Source organism: Struthio camelus, chromosome 22 (assembly GCF_040807025.1).
Source record: "Struthio camelus isolate bStrCam1 chromosome 22, bStrCam1.hap1, whole genome shotgun sequence".
NCBI lineage: Eukaryota > Metazoa > Chordata > Aves > Struthioniformes > Struthionidae > Struthio > Struthio camelus.
In genome coordinates, this window is record NC_090963.1 from 8,291,545 (window position 1) to 8,309,463 (window position 17,919).

Genomic DNA, 17,919 nt, shown 5'->3' on the forward strand with positions numbered 1-17,919 from the left:
CTGTGATACCCTAAAGGGACGGCCGGGCATGGAAATGGAGACTACTATCTCACCCCTGCGTTCAGCAAAGGCGGCACGGGCAGGAGCTTTGTTTCCTCCGGGACCTAACCTGGACTCAACAAAAGCCCATTTTTGCTCCTCTTTGGAATTCATCCTTTCTCCAAGGCCCCAATTCCATATTGCTTTAAGAAAGAGGCTCACTTTGGTGTTGATTCTGAATGTCTCCCTAGGCTAGCTTTGGAGGCGGCTGTGTCATCTCAAACCTTTCAAGGAACCCACAAGGGCTTAATTAAAAACTAAACTTGGGCACTGTATTCAGATGAGACTGCCGGCTCCTCTGCTGACGGCAGCTCAAACTTGTCACTTTGCTCGTGTGCAGATCTGTGCTGTAAGGTAGGAAATTTCAGCTGAGAGACAGGCCCTGGGCTGGTGTGGGCTGAACCCCTCTACCATAATCCTCAGACTGGCAAGAGCAGGGTGGGGCGACAGCGCCATTGCAGTAAGGGCAGGGAGCAATCAATCGTTGAGACTTCATTAAAAGAAGCATTGAAGGCAGATGCTTGGCAGAGCCAGTCTGTGGAGGTGATGCAGACCTGACTCCAATCACTAGTACTTCGGGAGAAGAAAATCTGCATTTCCTAATCATGCTGCTTTGGTCAGAAGTCTCTTGTTGTCAGTACCGTTCTGGGTATTTGCATGTTTTGCAGAAAAATGTAATATTAACCATTGCCTCCCACCTCTGAAGAGTCAGTGGAGACATAAAAAGGAGTAACTTGAGAAAGAGAGAGAGTTTTTGGGAGGTGTAAGAGATTCAGAGGAACGTGAAGTCGGAGGATGGCTTAAAGGCATAGAAGATACAACATGTTAGCACAAAAATAGTTTGTGATTCCCAGCTAGGCCCAAAACCAGGGGTTGAAAGAGAGGCATATTTGTGCAATAGGTTTACTCCTGTGTGTATGTGTACATGCCGTGTAAGGGGTGCATGTGTTGTGGCCTGTGTCGTCCTCCTGCAGGCATCTGTTGTGTGGGTGCAGAGCTAGGCGCGTGGCGTACATCTGTGCTCTTTTTGCATGCAGATGGCACGGCTGTTTGCACAGCGGGAGCAGTTACCCTGTGGAAGAGGTGGTTGGTGCCAATGTCCTGGAAGAGGGAGAGCAGTTGAGGGGCTGTGCTCTCACGGTACTCGTCCCCGAATAGCTTGTGAACTGGCTTTTCTTCCTGGCCCCGGGACTGGAGACCCCACTGATTTTCCTCTTCAGGCTTCTTCTGTCCCTGATACAGGCCGTGGGGAAAGGCCCCTTACACGGCTTGCTCTTCCCGAGCTGAGCCTTTCCAGGCACTGCTTCCTTGTGTTCCCATGGGAAGTATTTCCCCAACACTTTGGATTCATTTCACTTTTGCGTTCAAAATCCAGGCACTTATCTCCCTTTTGCCTGGCCCATAACCAAGCCAGATCCCTTCTGGCACACCAAGAAATTGGTCTTGTACTGCAGCCTAGAAGAAAAGAGATCAACATTCAGATCTGTCCAGGTTGGGAAGCAGAAGGCAAAAGGGACTGCAAGTGAGAGCAAAGAGGTACCTCCACACGTCCTGGAGACCGTGGTGATGTTGGTCCCTCCCATGGCCCCATAAAACCCCTGGATCTCTGCTATGCAGAAGGCTCCTTCTCCTTGTTCCTAGGAGCGTGTGTGCAACGCTATCCGCACTGGCAAGGCTTTTATTTGCAAAGTCTGGAGCCTGTGGAGCAGTGGCAAAAGACACTGAGCTAAGTGCAAAGTGACCGCTAAATTTAGACTGTCTGTGGGAGGAAGTGAGGGAAAAAAAAGCCTAGGCAAAAACCCTTGTGAAAAAACTGCCATCCTTAAAATGAGAGCGAGAACGAGAGAAGAGAGAGAAAGAGAAGGAAATAGCAAGGCAGAGAAAATAAAGTGAGAGTTTAATTTACTCCCTCGAAAAGCTGATATGTACCAGAGGAGCTTTTGGGCAACCGATCTCAACTTTTCCATTTTGCAGCAGCCCCAACCCGTGCCCATAGCCGGAGCAGGGTGCCACGTTGTACCGAGTCGCCCGTGGGCGATGCTGTGGGAGCTGCTGGTGTGAGCCCGCAGTGCTGGCGCTGTCTAGCGCTGACGCCGATGTCCGCCAGGGAGGAAGGTCCTCATGAGAGCATGCTCCGTCACAGGGACACCCACACTGGCAAACTCGTTCTAGAATTAATTGGGACCGAGAACGGTCATTGAGAGGCAGGTTGCAGAGCTGTTGACAGCAGATGCAACGTGCGGATCCCCTACAAATGCAGGGCGGCGGCGTGGCGATGGCGGTAGGAAGCAGAAGGCAATGTGCGTGAGGAGTCTGGGTAGGCAGAATAACTGATTTTCTCTTCTCCGGTGCTCCACCGCACTGCTTGAGCCTGGGGTCCTCGGGAGGTGCTGTAAGACCTGATCCCAGCAAGAGGTTACCAGCAGTTTGCAAATCCCACAACCATTTGCATAGAGATGTAGCTCTAGGGAAGTATTTTCCTATATTCTTCCTATGTTGAATGGCAGAAACTAGACTGGACTGTGCAGCAGCCTGAGAAAGGCCGTGGTGATGTCCAAAACTGTGTCCTGGTAAACGTGCTGAACAAACTGCATCTCTACAGCAGGAAAATTAGCGGTTCTCCAGGACAGACCCCGTCCTGCCCAGGCACCCCGAGCCAGATGGGCCAGCCGAGACCTTTCTGCTGGTGCCCCCCGTGGCCCTCGCCGTCCCAAGAGCTGAGCGTCCCGCGGCTGCGCGAGCGGGGCCACGCTGTGCGTGCGCCCGCGCCCGTGCGCGCAGGCTCGCCCCCTCCAGCCTGCCGTTCACTGCATCTCCCTCCGAGGAGATCCCAGCTGCTCCTAGCGCTCCATCTGCAGCCTTCGAGCAGTTGCTACGAGGGGGGGAAAAAAAGAAAAGAAAAGAATAAATTGAGTTCCCGGGGGAAAAAAAAGAAAAAGCCCAGCTCTTCTGGCATCCCATAAATCTCAATTTATTTGTCCCTTTCTTCTTACACGAGCGAGAAGGAAAGGGGCCCCTCCTTGGGAGCAAAGCAGGCCGAGGCCGGCGCGGCGGCGCTGGCGTGACGGCACCGGCGCCGTGTTCGAGTTTTACGGAGGTTGCCGCAGCTCCGCTTCCCTCGCGCCCGTCCCCTGCGGCCCGGGGCCTTCGAGCAGCACGAGCTCTCAGCGCCTCTCTGCCTTCGGTCGCCGTCGGCAGCAGCCAGCGGGGAGATGAGGCCAAAAAATGGGTTCAGAGGGGCTTTTTGGGCGCGCGGGCGGGAGGACTCGGGGAGCGTCGCGCCTGGGGACCGGGGCTCGATTTCAGCTGCCCGTCGCGGCAAAAGGGGCCCAGATTTATCGTCAGATCGCCAGCCCGAGGGCGCGGATCCGCCACGCCGGCACTCCCCAGCCAAAACGCCCCGCTGCTTTGCAAATCCAGCAAAATTTGAGCAAACGCCTAGGGCAGGAAGATGCCCTTCCGCCTTTTTTTCCTTTTTTTTTTTTTTTCTCCTGATTTTTGGCACAGCCGCCGCGGACGTCCCTGCCGCCTGCTCGGGCCGTTTCCCCCCTCGCGGTTAACGGCAGAGGCTCCGCTCCGCTGCAGTCAGGCTCGTAGCCCTGCAAGAGGCCGCCAGGCTGGGACGTAGCCGCCCTGCCCCCGCACCCGAGGCGGCCTGGAAGCCTAGAAAAAATTGGGTTTTTTTCCTTTCAAATTTGCTTTATTTTCCCCTCAGGTAAAACTATAAATGGGGCTTCTGTCGGACGGGAGGCTCGTCCAGCCGGGGAAGGTTCCCGAAGGGTCTGAGGTGCTGGGGGGGGGGGGGGGGGGGCAGGGCTGCTCGTTAGCACCAGGTGCTGCCAGTTCCCTTAATTGGGGCTGAGGCAGCTCCTTCTCTTGCTGCTTGCCAGCCCTTCGCTGAGGTAAATTTTGCTGGGGACGATGTGGTGGGGGCTTGGCAGCCCCCTGGAGGGTGGTGGTGGTGGTGGTGGTGGTGGTGGTGGTGGTGGTGGTGGTGGTGGTGGTGGTGGTGGTGGTGGTGTGAGTTGAGTTGAGTTGAGTTGAGTTGAGTTGAGTTGAGTTGATGGGGAGCCTGGTGTCCTCACGACAGAGGAGAGGTACCGTTTTTGTGCCCCCCTCACAAAATGTTGCGTGTGGGGAGTCTCAAAAGCACCCGAGAAAGAGCGCGAAGCCCTATTGGAGGGGCTGGTGCCGCATGGCACAAAAGCTGCGTGAGCCCTCTAGGTGCCCCCTTGGGTGCAGCTCCCCTGAGGACAGCGAGGCTTCGCCCGCTCGCCCCAGGGCTTGATGCTAAAGGCTTCTTGTTCAGAAAGCTCCTGCTCGGGGGTAGCTGCTGGGCAGGAGGAGGCAGCTGGGGTGGGCTCGCGTGCGCCCGGGTGCTGCCGCGGCGTGGTCTCGTGGCTGCTCGCTCTCAGGTGGCACCTGGGGTTGTCCGCCCTGGCGGCGCGCCTGCCTGGCTGGCAAGCTACCGGAGCGCAGCCCAGAAAGGTCTTGCAAGCGCTGGAGCTGAAGGGAGGCGATTTTTTGGGTCGCCCGTTGCCTGCAGCTGAGTGAGTCGGGTGGTGGCTGATGAGCCAGTAGATTACCTGGTGACCTGGCAGGGAGACGGTGCGACGAGACTCGCAGGACGTGGTGGGGTTTTGTTGCAACGCCTCTCAAGGCGATGGCGCTGAACCAGCCGACTGCAGCTCTGCTGCCTTCGCCCGTCAGCCACGCGAGAGGGGCTGCTCCCCAAACCAGAAGTCTCCTCTGCGGCTTGTGCTGCAGCTGCCTGCCCTTTGCTTGCTGCTGTCCTGGCTCCTGCAGACACGGCGCCCTGCTTGTAGACCGGTTTCTTTCTTGTGCAGTGCTGTTGAACTCACAGAGGACGCGTTCGTCTCTCCATGTTGTATGCAGCCTGGTAGCATTGCAGGAGGCCAAACTCTCAGCTGTCTGAAGGCTCGGTTGTTATTTGTCTGATCACAGACTGCTTTTTCTTTTGTCTACTGGGAGAAAAGGGTGCCAACCTAGCACAGTGTAAGCTCACGTCTGAGCATCATCTGTGCCTTGTGTGGTACCCAAGAGATGTATCCTGAGGAACAGCTCTCTTAGGTGGGAGGCGCGCGGAGTTTTCTGCTGCTCAGGGATGAAGGCTCTGGCTTTTCTGAGCTTGCGGAGAGATTTGCTTAGGAGTTTGCGCTCCACAGCACTCAGATTCGATACATCGTGTAATAGCAGAGAGGTGCGTTTTGGGTCATTTCTACCATCAAGCAGTGGCAGGAAGTAACACAGCAGCCCAGGAGGCACGTGCTGGAAAGTCAGGGGCACTCGTGAATTTGGTTTCTGCTTCTCTTTCTCTGTAGGCGTTAATCAGCCTGCTCCAGATAGCTAACAGCAGCATTAGAGGGGGTATCGAAAGAAATGAATCTGTCGCTCCCCTCTGTTAGCATGGAGAGGAACGTTTCCTGGCTGGAGCCAGAGTGAGCTCTGTCAGAGCTAAGCTCCCTGCTTCTCCCAGCAGCCTCTGTTCGTTACTGCCTCTCTGGAAATGCTTGAAGGATTGTGAGATAACAATTTCCTGCAGTTGTCTCTGTAATCTCCCCAGGCAGGGGAAACCAGGAGCTGAAAAGCACAGGCTGTTGTTGAGCGCTGCGGAAGTGGCTTTGGTTGGGTAGAGAGGGGCTGGTGGAGAGGTTTGGGGTGTGGCAGGGGGGGACTTGGCTGCGCAGCCCACGCCCTGCAACGTGGCAGGAACAGCGGTGGGCAGCGCAGAGCGAGAACTGCGTGCGTTGGTCGGTGCAGTAGCGGTGTGACTTGAAGACCCAAACGGCGAGGAGTTGAGCAAGGTGCATTGACGGTTGGGGGCTGTGAGGGATGCTGGGTGTATCGCTGGGATGTTGCAGGTTGACTCAGGTTGTGTGAACAAAGCTAAGAGGAGACTTGTTGCCATTTCCCATAACGAAGCGGGTGCTAGCAGCTCAGCTATTGTGCAATGGATTTGTCGTCTCCTACGAGCAAGTTGATGGTGATAACCTGGTAACGCTTCCCTCACTGTGGGAGCTGGTACAGAGTGTTTGACACCCCTCTCTTCCTTTCTTCCCTCCATCCCACAGACCTTGTATCTGAGCCTTGAGCTTTCTGGCTTAGGATACTTGCAACTTGTACAGCAGTAATTACACTCTCCATCACTTTTCCATCAAGAAATAAATGGCAGCCAATCATATCCTGAAGTACCAGCACTGACCTTTGTTTCCGAAGGTTCGGCACAGTCAGTTGAGCTATAATCTTGCCCTAAATTGACCCGAGACCTTGCTGTTCCCTCAAGCTTATGTGCTGCTAATGTGGGGTTGTTGCCACTACTTAAAAGTTTGACAGGGAAAGCACAAGTGCTATGGGGAGCAGTCTTCTGTTGGAGAAGGCCTCTGCGTGAGGAGAAGCTCAGGGAGCTTTTGGAGCGGAGGGGGTGACGTGCTAACTGCAGCAGATGGTACTTGCCCTTGTGCTTTAAGTAGTTACTGGGTTAGAAAATAGGAAGGTGTCGGGGTCCCCTGAGGTCAGACATTTAAAGTTCATTAAACCTTTTCTCCTCTGTGGCCCAGCAGAGCCTGTATCTCCCTGAAATGTCATCTTCCCCCTATGTGGTTAGATATCTTTCTTGTCCTTAAGGTGTGATGTTTGACTTGGCTTTAAAAGAGTACATACTTCCTTCCCTCAGTCCTGCATAGCTAAATGATGGAAGCCCTGAATAGGGGTTGGATCTGCCAGGATGAGGCTAGGGAATGGCCAGCAGATCTGTCCAATTCCTTCCTACTATTTGTTATTAGGGGCAGAGCTGCTTGAAGTGTGCCTCAGGCCCTGACGAGTTGTATTGGCCCTTGAGCTAACCAGCCTGCTTTTAATGGCAGTGATTGGCATGTTCCAGTTCCCCTAACTGGCCAGGGAGCCCTCTGGGAACGTGATCACTGTCCCCAGTTTGTTTCTCACCCTGTCACCTGAAGCATTTAAAGCTAGCTGGGGAAAAGTTTATTTCAAGACTATAGGCTTCAGGAGGCCATCTCATAGTGTCCAGGGCAGGCCGCCTCAGTCTTGGACAACGTTGTGAAGGAGGGTGGTCGCTGCCGCCAGTGATTCTGAATGTCCCTTAGGGGAACTACTACGTCTGTGGTGAAGCATCTCTGTCTCCTTCCTTCCAAAATGGTTCTTGCTGTGAGTCACTGAAGAGGGCGGTTGGGGAGTGAAAGGTGTCTTGTGTACCCGTGTTGTTGGTAAGCTGCCCTGCATGCGAGTTCACGTACCCCCTTGCTGCAGAGGAGCACCTTCTGTGGGAGGGTGTTTAGGGAACATGTAGGTGAAAGCTGCTGTACTGATAGTCTGTATTGTACGCTCTTACTGTTTTAGGGATGTTTCCCTGCTTGGACTTGAGTTAGTATATGTGTCTGAGAGACCAGATGATCCTGCAGAAGTGTCTGTTCTACCTGCAGTTGCATTTCTGGGGCTCAGATCCCTCAATATAAGATGTAGGGCAAGAACAGGATCCTGACATCTTTATTTTTCCTCTGGGCTTGCTCTGCTCCTCCCACTTGCTCTCTGTCTTGCATTTGAAAGAGGGGGGGAAAATAAATGGCACCAAGAATTGTGTTCAGCTATTTTATTTAAGTCATGATCATTCCTAATCTAAATGTGCAGGAACTGTATTACACTGCCTAATCAGTCACATATATTGTACTGCGTTTTTGGTTTAGTGAAAAGTAAAAGCCATCTAGAAGGCAGAAATATGTTAAATGAGCATCTCTTAGGCTGTGTACGTTTCTCAGTGGATAAAACAGCCCTGGCATCTCAAGTTTAGTGGCTTATGCAAGCTGATCCTGCAGAGCGGGTGTACGTCCCCACACCCTGTGAGATGGATGATGGGAGGAATGACAGGATGTGGAATAATGAGCTGGTCCAAGTCTTGGTGGAGGAGGTGGGCAGGCTTCTACCCTTGCTGCAGGCAGTGAAGAGGGGCTGCAGCAGGTTACCATACCTGTCCCCCATGGGGTACTGTGCAGCCAGAGGAGCTTCCTGAGGCAGCAAGCGTGTCTGGAACAACAGGCAGGTTACAAGAGGGCTGTGCTGGATGGGGGTGGGTGGCCTGGCTCTAGCACAGCTGGAAAGCTGCTCTCGTGAGCCCCGCAGCAGCGCAAGGGGGGAACTCTGCCAGGCAGCTGCAAGGTGGGATTTGCTCCTTGGCATTTGGGGCAGGGGTGAGGGAATCGGGGCAGGAGGATTTGTTGTTTGTCCCGTTAGTCTCTGCGTGCTTGTCATCCTGTAATATGTGGTGTTGATTCCTCACACCCCGACAAGGCCGCATTGCCTTGCTCTGGGGATTTACGTGCCTGGAGATAGTGCTGGGGATTGTATGGGTGGCCTGATAGGCTGCAAGACTCTCCAGCAGAATGTCCCTGAGCTGATGAAAGGGAGGAATGGTATTAGGGAAGCTGGAATCTCTCCAGGTTCTCTTATTGTATCATGTTTGTTCCCTCCGTGTTTGCCAAAAGCACCCTTATTTATTTCATCAACTAAACACTGAAAACCAGATGCCTGACTTCCATCAAGGCATTTAATGATGATGATCATTGCTTCCTCTAATGCAGTGCCTTCTAGTGTGGGATTATGCCAAAGCAGTGCACAGCTGTTGACCAATGGGTGTCTGTCTGTTTTCTTCAGTATTTTAGGCTACTTTTTGTGCTAGGACTCCTTTTCTGCTGAGTTGCAGGAAGTTCTGAGGTGGAACATGGCAGCTGTTTAGCAGTGCACAGGAATGCAGTGAGGCAAGTGAGCTTGGGGAATGAAGAAAATGTGCACTCCATAGTGCTTCAGCGCGTGCTAAAGTGTGGTCTTTATGTCCTCACGGAAGCGGAAAAACATTACTGCTGCCCTTTCCTAGGTAGGCCATGAATAAATAACATGGACAAGGCTGCAGAAGGAGTCTGTGGCAGAGCCAGGAGGAAAGATGTTTCTCTTTCAACTTGGAGGCTTTTATCTATGGAGCAGAGGCATGCATTTCCTTTTCAAAGTACCATATTGAGTTTTAGTGGGCACGAGGTAGAGACACACCCACGTTAGCGTAAGAGGCACAGGCCAGTACTGGAGGCGTCAGGCATGCTGGGATAACCTGGGGGTGAAAGCTACTCAGACCCTTGTATTTATACAGGCATGAACCTGAATGTTTTTCTGGGCTGCTCCATTGGGTTGCTCACAACCACATTCTTGATCAAACTGCTTCATTTTATCTAGTTGCTCCACCTAAGAAGGTGGAAACAGGGTTGCTTCCTGAGCTTCTTGATGTGCTGCAGGCTGCCATTGAGACTGGCAAAGACATCTCAGAATTGCTGTTTTGAAAGGTGTCATAAGACCTTTTGGCTCATGTGTGGCAAACTTGTGATACTTTGTTAGGTTTAAGTGCAGTGCTGCCTTCCCCCTGGGAAGTTCTGCTTAGCTTCTGGAGATAGATGTTCTTAGAGCTTCTAAGAAACAATTTAATTTAGGATTTCAGTGTTTGCTTTGGTATTTGTTGAAAAATTGTTGATGCAAAACTGTAGGCTACTCAGATCTTTTTTTCTTTTTTTCTATGTGTAGTTTAGGCTTCAAAAAATAGTTTAAATGAATTAGTAAATTATCTTGATTTGCCCTATTCATTTTTCAGCAAACAACCAGTCAGTATTTTCCAGGTGGATAGCTTCAGGCAGGAGCAGAATTTATTTCTTCCGATATATGGTACTGGGATGAAAGACCTTTTATTTTTTCATGTTAACTGCAAAGGATGGTATGCTTTTGTTGTGCTATTCTGTGCAAAAAGTAACATGAGAAGGAACTCTGCATAGGTGTGCCAATGCCTTTAAGAACAAGTTTCTTCCCCACCGCAACCCTTTCTTCGTAGAAGTAGCACCCCAGTTTTAAAGTTAAAACAACATTTGACGTTCCTTTCACAATAATGCAGGCATGACTCTGAATCCCAGTGCTGGCACTCTTCTACTGTTTTCTGTCTCTTTGATCTCTGTACTGTGGCCTTGCTTTGTGGGTTTTTTCTTTTTCTTTCTTTCCCCATTTCACTCACGAAGATGGCTCTGTGGAAGAAGCATTGTTTCATTTTCAGGAAGGTCCTGAGAGGGCGCCTGGCAGATCTCATATGCTAGGTGTCAGCTATGTTAAATGAACGCATTCAGATCGCTGTAAATCCCTATTTACACATAATAAACATGAGAATATAAAACACAGAGGAAATAATACATTACTGATTCAAACAATGGCATGTAATGTCCATTGAAAGGCAGGTGGTGCATGCCCATCCATCAGCATTCCTAAGGCATATCCGCTCCCTTCTCAGAAATGCAAGGCAAATCCTTTGCTTTCTGAGTGACTCCTTCAGCTCCGCGTGGGGAGAAGAGGAGCAAGCTTCTCTGCCTGGTGGAAGAAGGATTACAGCCTGACATTAGTCTCTCTCTAGACCATCTTCTCACAGAAAAGTGGGATACTTCTTGGGGTGACCCGAAAGCCAACCTGTTCGGCATGTTTGGATTTTCTGGTGAGCTAGTGATTCCTCAAGAGGAGTTTTTTTTTGGTTTTTTTTTTTTGTTACAAGTGGAGCCAAAGCATCCAAATCTTCTTGACCTTTTTCCCCCTCCCCTCCAAATACAGAAGTCTCTCCCATTGTTTTTAGCCTGCACCAAAAGAGCATTCTGCACGCCGGGGCCCTTGCTTGCGGAGAGGTAATAGACTAGCCACCCTCACCAGCTCTGGGCCTTGTTTGATTCTAGGGGATTGCGAACTTCACTCCTCCTCAGGGTGTTGGCTTGGAGGTTAGCAGTCTGGGTCATGAGAAGTTCAAGGTGCAGCCATTCTTACAGAAAGAGAGCAGCATCTTTGTGAAAACTAGATATCTTGAATTGGCACATGGGGAAAGTGCTCCTCACAAGCTGCCCCGACCTCAGGTCTGAGCTGTTTGCTCACTCGTGTGAACTCTGCAGTGAAAACATATTAAAGTTCCCTTTTCCTCTGGCTGTTTCCCTCCAGGTATTTAATCTTAGTTTACAGATGAAATGTGCAGTGGAGAAAAAGATGCTAATCTCACAGTTACTGCACTGTGCTCCAGCCACTGAAAAATTTGTTACTGTCTGTCCTGGATTGGGCAGAAATGCAAGCATCAAGACTTCAGCGTCTTTGAAGCAGCAGCACATAGACTCAGTGCTGCAACAGGCCAAAGCATCAGATCTGCAGAGGCTGTGCAAAGAGCTTGCATGGTTTGGTACAGAAGAGATGCTGCTTTGCAGTTTTTCCCCTCACAGAGGGTAGAGGCAAAAGATATCTGTGTGGTGCTCAAAGTTTCCATCGCTTGACTAAAAGTGGAGTCACCTCAGCTCCTTTCAGTGTCTTATGGTGGAGGGAGCCTTCTCTTTCTCTCAACCATTTGACTAGTCGTATCTTCCCACCTTTAAGTGGCTGCTGTTAGTTCCATGTCCTGGATATTTAATTATGGGACTTTTGTCCTTAATGAGTCCCTTTCCCAGGCTGGGCAGGGTGCACATGGCTTTGTATGGTCAAGTTCTGCCAGGCTTTTATGAAACCAGAGTAGAAGGTGAGGTCAAAAATCTGACCAGAAACATTATTTCTCAAACTCACAGGAAATGCTGGCTTTGCACTGCAGGCTTCTGAGCATGCTGAAATATCAAACTGCCTTGAAAGCTAAATGGGAGAGAGGATGGGCAAGGGGGTGTTTGTTTTGCCCATCTCTGCCCTTAGTGTCTTACTGGACGTAGTTTGGAAGTACTCAGACTACAGCTCCCATGATGCTTCTTAGACATACGATTTGCACTTGGCACTTAGCTTTTTGCAAGAGCTGTGTTTCTTCCCAACTACCTCTTCCTGGAGCTGTACTTTCCCTCCAGGAGCTGCAAGGCCAGCTGAATCTCAGAGCATGTAACTGTTTCGTATAGTGCCTCCCTTGTGGCTGTGTGTGCATATGTGTATCTCCCCTTTTTTAAGGGTTTATGCTATTTCTATAAAATCTCACAGCTTGAAAGTCATCTCCTTAAAAACAAAAATTGCTGAGCAAGGAAATAATTGTCAGTGGTGCAAGGCATACTTGTGTCTCTCCTGGAGCAATTAACATACCTAAGCGCAGGCTTGGCTCTCTTTCCAATTAAACTCTGGCAAGCTGGAATGCATGATGTGATAATGAAGCGGAGAGGTTTGGAGCCACTGTGCTTGCTATTTTGAGGATACGGGAGCTTTAGGCTGTCTGGCTGAAACTAAGCCATTGAAAGTAATGGGCTGGACAATCTCACCCCATTACTTTTAATGGGATTGAGAGAGTGTGCACTCAGTAGCAGTGTACTGACACAGGGGTAAGCAGGGGAGCTGTTTTCACATGTCGTTCATATTATGGCCAACGCTGGGAGAATGGCCCCCTGGCAGTGGGAGATGGACTACCCACAATAAGTTATATGGTTTGGCAGCAGATAGGAAGAGTAGTAGCAGGAAAGGTGCATGAAGGCATATAATGGCATCAGCTGTGAGCTTGGGCTTAACTCAGTCAAGGCATGTAATGAGGAGGGGAAATGCAGTATATGACAGCCCTGCTGCTTGTGCATCCTCTGGGCTACATAAAGGCACAAGCAGGGTGCTGAATCCCTCCCCTACCAATTTTTTCCAATTTACCATCCTACCTCTGGTGTGTGATAACTGTGCCTGTAGGAGAGGAGGGAGTATTTAATGTGTGAGCCCCGCTAGCCTTTTTGCTGAAGCTGTTGAGTACCGCTAGTAAAGGTCAGCTGCTCACGCTGAACATGGCAACTAGAGGGATCTATCCGGTAGGACCTTCAGATGTGCTGAATGCTGCAACCCGCATCTGGGGGTTGCAGATCCTCAATATCGTCTCTGGCTCTAGGAAAGGTCACTGGTGCTGACTTCAACGGAGGTAGCACAGTCTAACTACTGTTGTAGCAGGATGCTTGTATGGCCCAGTGGTCTTGGATGGGTTTGTTTCTTGTGATGGCACAGGATCTGCTACTGCTGGGACACTGAAGGAACGTTCTTAAGGCAGGGCAGCAATCGGTCTCCCTCAGCCTGAAATTTGCCCATTTGGTTTCTTACTCTGCTGTTACCAAACACCACAGATGCCCTCCCTGCCAGCGTGCTGTTAAGCTTCAATACTGTAATCAAAGCAGCCTTCCTGCAGAAAGGGATGGACGCATAATGATTAGATAATCCCTTAATTCTTGTGGCTTTCTCACCTTTCTTGTAACTGGTGCCTTGTTGGTTGTCAGTGGGTAGGGACCTGTGTTCCTGCTGCCCCTTCTTTTAGCACCACGTGTTTAGTTAGAGCATGTTTTAGCAGAAGTGAAAGAGCAGGAGTGGGGGTCTGTAACTTGGGCACAGGGGCCCCAGCCTGCGCCTCAAGCACAGGCTGTGTTGTCCTGTTGTCACCTCTCTGCTAGTGGGAGCTGAACCAGTGCAGCAGGCCAGCAGCCGTGCTCCCTGCAAATGCACCTCCAGCTGGGATTAGATCTCTTAAGATGGACCTGCTGCTACTCTCCTGGGCCAGGTTACTCATCTGTGATACTTCTGTAACACCATGAGTCAAACTTCCCAAGACACTGAGGTAGGTGCCTAAGCTCCCATTCAAACTGCTGGGAAGTTTAAATATCTAAACGGGGAATAGAGATCCACATACATATGCAGATCTGGCCCAAGGTGGCTTGTTCACGTCGCTGGTCGCCTTTGGCTGTGGTAGAAGTGAGGAGGCCAGTCAGCTTGGAGCATCATACCCTGCAGCCAAAGTGTCTTATATAAACAGCTGCACGAGGTTTTGCAGACATGGTGAATGGCCTGAGAGGAGATGGTTTCACTTGGACTGGTGCTGCACAGTGTGCCTCCTGCCCCTTCTCACCTCTGCGAGGGAGAGACGATTTAAGGAGTTTTGTAAGCTTGCAAGGAGGAGAAAATAAAATGGAAGCTGAAGATCCAAAATAAAAAAGTCTCAGATGCACAAGAATTGCAGGCGTGCTGTGAGGTAACCGGCAAATACAATTTAATTATAAGATACACAGAAGTAATGGCATTTGCAAGGCTAGAGCATGATTTTCCACTAATAGAAGGACCGCAGGGTTCCCTGCCTCAGACTGCTGTGTCATCCTCCAGTGATAGAGTGACTGCACTTCATTGCTTTCGCTGCCTTCAGAGGGGTTTAAAGGGCTACAGCTACTTGGTCTCCGGGGAGCCAGGGCAGCTGTTAAGGGTGTAAAGAATTGCATCCAAAGGAGTTGGGACAGCTAGACAACAGGCTTTGTAGGATTTAGGGCAGGAGGATCTGATGGTCACGGAGCAGATGGACTTGAAGGCAGTGATGATGACTTCTAGGTCAATCAGGATAGCTGTGTTTGCTGGACGTTTCTAAGATTAGAGGTACTGTGTGCGTCCCTGCCCTGTCCTCTGTCTTTCTAGATTCGCTAAAATTGATGCCTTAACCAGAGGTGCTTCTGAGTGGCTGGAGGAAGCCCACAGCCTCTGGTGTGCGGAGGTGTGAGGGACTGTTGTTTTAGATCCCGAGCACCATAACAGAGATGAAGGTTAGTGCTGGGATTTTTTTCTTTTTTCCCATGTTCTGTCAGCCCAAAGTGGGGACTTCCAGAGCTTGTTCTAGTATCTCCATTGCCAAGTTCCCCTCGGATCAGGAGGGGTCCGGGAGTAGGAGGGTGGGCTGTGAGGGTGGTAGGTCTTCTGGTCTATGCTGATCTCTAAACTCGCAGGTAAACACAGCTCTTCATATGTGGGGGGGAACAGAGAATGTGCTGCTAGTCCAAGATGAGATGCTCTCACCAGGCTTCTGGATAATATTGTGCTCTGTGTGCTGCTAATGTTCCTTGGATCGCAGTGGGCCATGCAGGGGTCCTGCAGCAGCAACTAGGAGCAGTGCAGTGGCTTTAGGTGAAATGAGAAGCCAGAGTGTTTGGTGATTGAAAGGGGGTCTTTAAATAAACAAAAAACCTAAACAAACAAAAGCATCCCCTCTCTTCTTAAGGAACCAAAATATTTGGATCTTGTAACTTTCTCCATGTCAATCTTTTTTTGAGCTGTTTTTTCATCCAGACCTCAGTCCAGCTGAGAGGCTAAAAATCTCCCCCATTGAAAGGCACCCTGGAGCTTATGAACATGTCCCGATGCCGTTGCAGTCACCTGGGAGATGGTTGAAAGGCTAGCCCCATCTTAGACTGGCCCACTCCATCTTCCAAACATCCCTCCATCCCCTTGCACCTCACTCTTTCACTGCAGGTATTTGCTTTGTGCAGTATCCATGTGCTGCTGTGGCCCAGGCAGCAGCTGGCATTTTCCCAGTCTCTGGAGCCTGTGTTCACAAGGGCGTTTTGATTCACTGCAGCTCTTGCTTCCTCGACTGCAGTGGGAGAGGCATGGCAGAAATGTGTGCCGGTGTCCTGATAGGTGTGATGGCTTTCACATGCATCCTCTCTGGTAGAGCAGTGCTATTTTTCTGCTATATGGAGTTGAATATACAGCTCCTGGCTGGAGGGTAGGAGGGGAAAGATGGCTGGGCAGAGGAGAACAAGTAATGCCACATCAGTGCCACCACAGACCTTGCTAGAAAGTCTCCCAAGTGACTGCAAGTTCAGGTCTGACCTGCCAAGTGGAGCACAAGGCAGTGACAGACAGCCTGGGGCCACTGGGGCCCTCAGCTTGTGAGAGAGGGAATGCCTGGGGGAGGCAGAGCAGATGGACAGAGCAAGGGACAAGGTTCAAACTGTCTGTAAGCCTCTCCTGCCCTTGCTGTTGCAGCCCCAGCAGACTCGGGGAGGTACGTGGAGTGTACGTGGGCTGCATGGGCTGATGCAGCACAACCACTGGAGTGTGACCGAGACAGATGTGGCGAGCACCTGGCTGTCCTCTGGTGGCTCTGACTGGCCTGGCAGGGGCAGAGTCTCCTTCTCAGCAGCCCTTATCTCCTGGGGAAGAGGATGTGGGTGGTGCCTGCGAGACAGATGGCAGTTATGTTGCGCAGCTTCAGGGGCTGACCTGGGAAAGTGTCGAGGAGAGACTGAGGGATACATGGGAAGGTTTTAATAAATTGCCCAAACTGCTCTGGAAGAAGTCTTGTCTCGACCTTCCTGCAGTGAGTCGCTGCCTTGAAACATGAGATTCATTTTGTGGCTTGAATGTAGCAGCAGATACAATGGGCTTTAGTGAAAAGCAGATTAAGCTCCCAGGAAGATCTTAAAGTGCAGGTCAAATCCACTACTGAGGTAAGCTGGCCATATTCCTAGGGGTGGCCTGAGCCCTGTGTCTGTAGCAAGCAGGGGAGCTTCAGAGGGTCTGAGCTAAGCAAGATGAAAAAGGCAACGGGACAGGAGCTTAGATTTGCCATTGCTAAATACAGCAGAAATCATGTAAATAGGGAGGAAGTGTTTGAACTATGTCTGCATGCTGAGAGATTGTAAAATGAAGTGTAACCATGCAGACGTGGACAGGCCCTTGATGCATTGTTGTGAACAATTCACCGCAAATCTTTCCTGGGTGTGGTGCTCAGAAATAGGATGAGGAGAGAGCAAGTGAGGAAGATCATGCCACGGTAACGGTAAGGTGCGTTGTATATCAGCGCTGTACTGTTGGCTGAACGAAGGCGTTGGTAAATGATTTCTAGACCTGAAATATGAAGCAAAGACTCTGATAACTGTCCTATCTTTCATGGCTCTCCCTCCTATGCTACACAATTCTTTTGCCTCTATGTTGGTAAAAGAATTGTGTAGCAAAAAAAGGGCTTTTGAAAGGATGGTTGGGATAGGGCTCTATCTAGGTGTCTTGCACTCCTCACCTCTGCAGTACGTAGCCCTGTTCCTAGCCTGCAGTGTTGTGGTACCTATAGCAGATCCTTGCCACTGTTTAATTTGTGCCAGAAACCTTGCACAAATCCCTGATGCTGTTGAGGTCTAGGAAGAGGCAATGGTGAACTCAGAGCACCTTTTCTCCGTCCTTTGGGGCAGCATGTTCTGCATGGTACCTCCAGGCTGCAGTGTACAGCTGCCCTGGAGAAGCACTAGTTGAGGACCAAAGTTGCAAATGACTGTCTCTTGCCAATACTGTCTAAGGATTTGTTTTCCGAGCGCAGCCGTTTCACCGCAGCCTTTTCAAAAGCCTGTGTATGTTTTGGCAAAATTACGTGGAAGTCTCTGGTTGCATTTGCTGATCAGCAGTGCTGTGTTTTAAGCGCAAGCAGGAATTGGCGTACTGCTGCCAGTGACAGAGAGAGCAGCCTGTGTTTCTGCACAGCTTTTTTAAGTAAAGCAAAAGCTGTGTGTAAGTTAAGACTTTTGCAAAAGGAAATGCATACCAAGGGATGAAAACCTTCAAGGCTTATGCAAGGAAGCTCAAGTACTGTAGACTTTCTTACTCTGGGGTAAGTAAATTGCTCTTCCTATAGCATTTCCTGCAGGCTCCTTTACTTTAGGGTGGCTGGAGGGGAGTACCCTAAGAATGACTGGATTTGGGGTCTGTGAGGATTCCTTGTCACTTGACTGATGCTCCCCAAATAGGATAAGTGTGTAAGGTACTCGGATAAAGAGCGACCACCATGGAGGGTGTGGGGAGGAGAAGGAGGAATACAGACGGACTCAGCTTACTGAACTTTAGGGGCCAAAGGTGCCCTCTGTTGCCACTGGAGGGAGAAGGCTCTTCAAAACATTTTGGTCCTGAGTTGCAGTTTGAAGGTGCCTTTTGCTCTTCATTAGCCAAGGAACATAGGGAAATAAGTCTCTTTACTTAGCAGCATGAATCCCTGTTCCTTCTTTTCCTGCTAAGAAGCAACTTTTAATTGTCCAGTACTAGGGCAGAACACTCACTTGGGGAAATCTACTT

At 50.5% G+C, this 17,919-nt stretch overlaps 1 protein-coding gene across 10 annotated transcripts in view; it reads left to right on the plus strand.

Annotated features, from left to right (window-relative positions):
- Positions 1 to 17,919, plus strand: part of KIRREL3 (kirre like nephrin family adhesion molecule 3) — a 385,983-nt gene that overhangs the window by 217,370 nt on the left and 150,694 nt on the right. Inside the window, exon 1 of one of the 10 annotated variants that reach the window (XM_068916747.1) lies at positions 2,323 to 2,356. The exons of the other annotated variants lie outside the window; for them this stretch is intronic. Coding sequence (XP_068772848.1) covers positions 2,338 to 2,356 — 19 coding nt within the window. The 5' untranslated portion in view covers positions 2,323 to 2,337. Of the gene's footprint in view, positions 1 to 2,322; positions 2,357 to 17,919 lie in introns of those variants that run through there. 10 annotated transcript variants of the gene reach the window in all.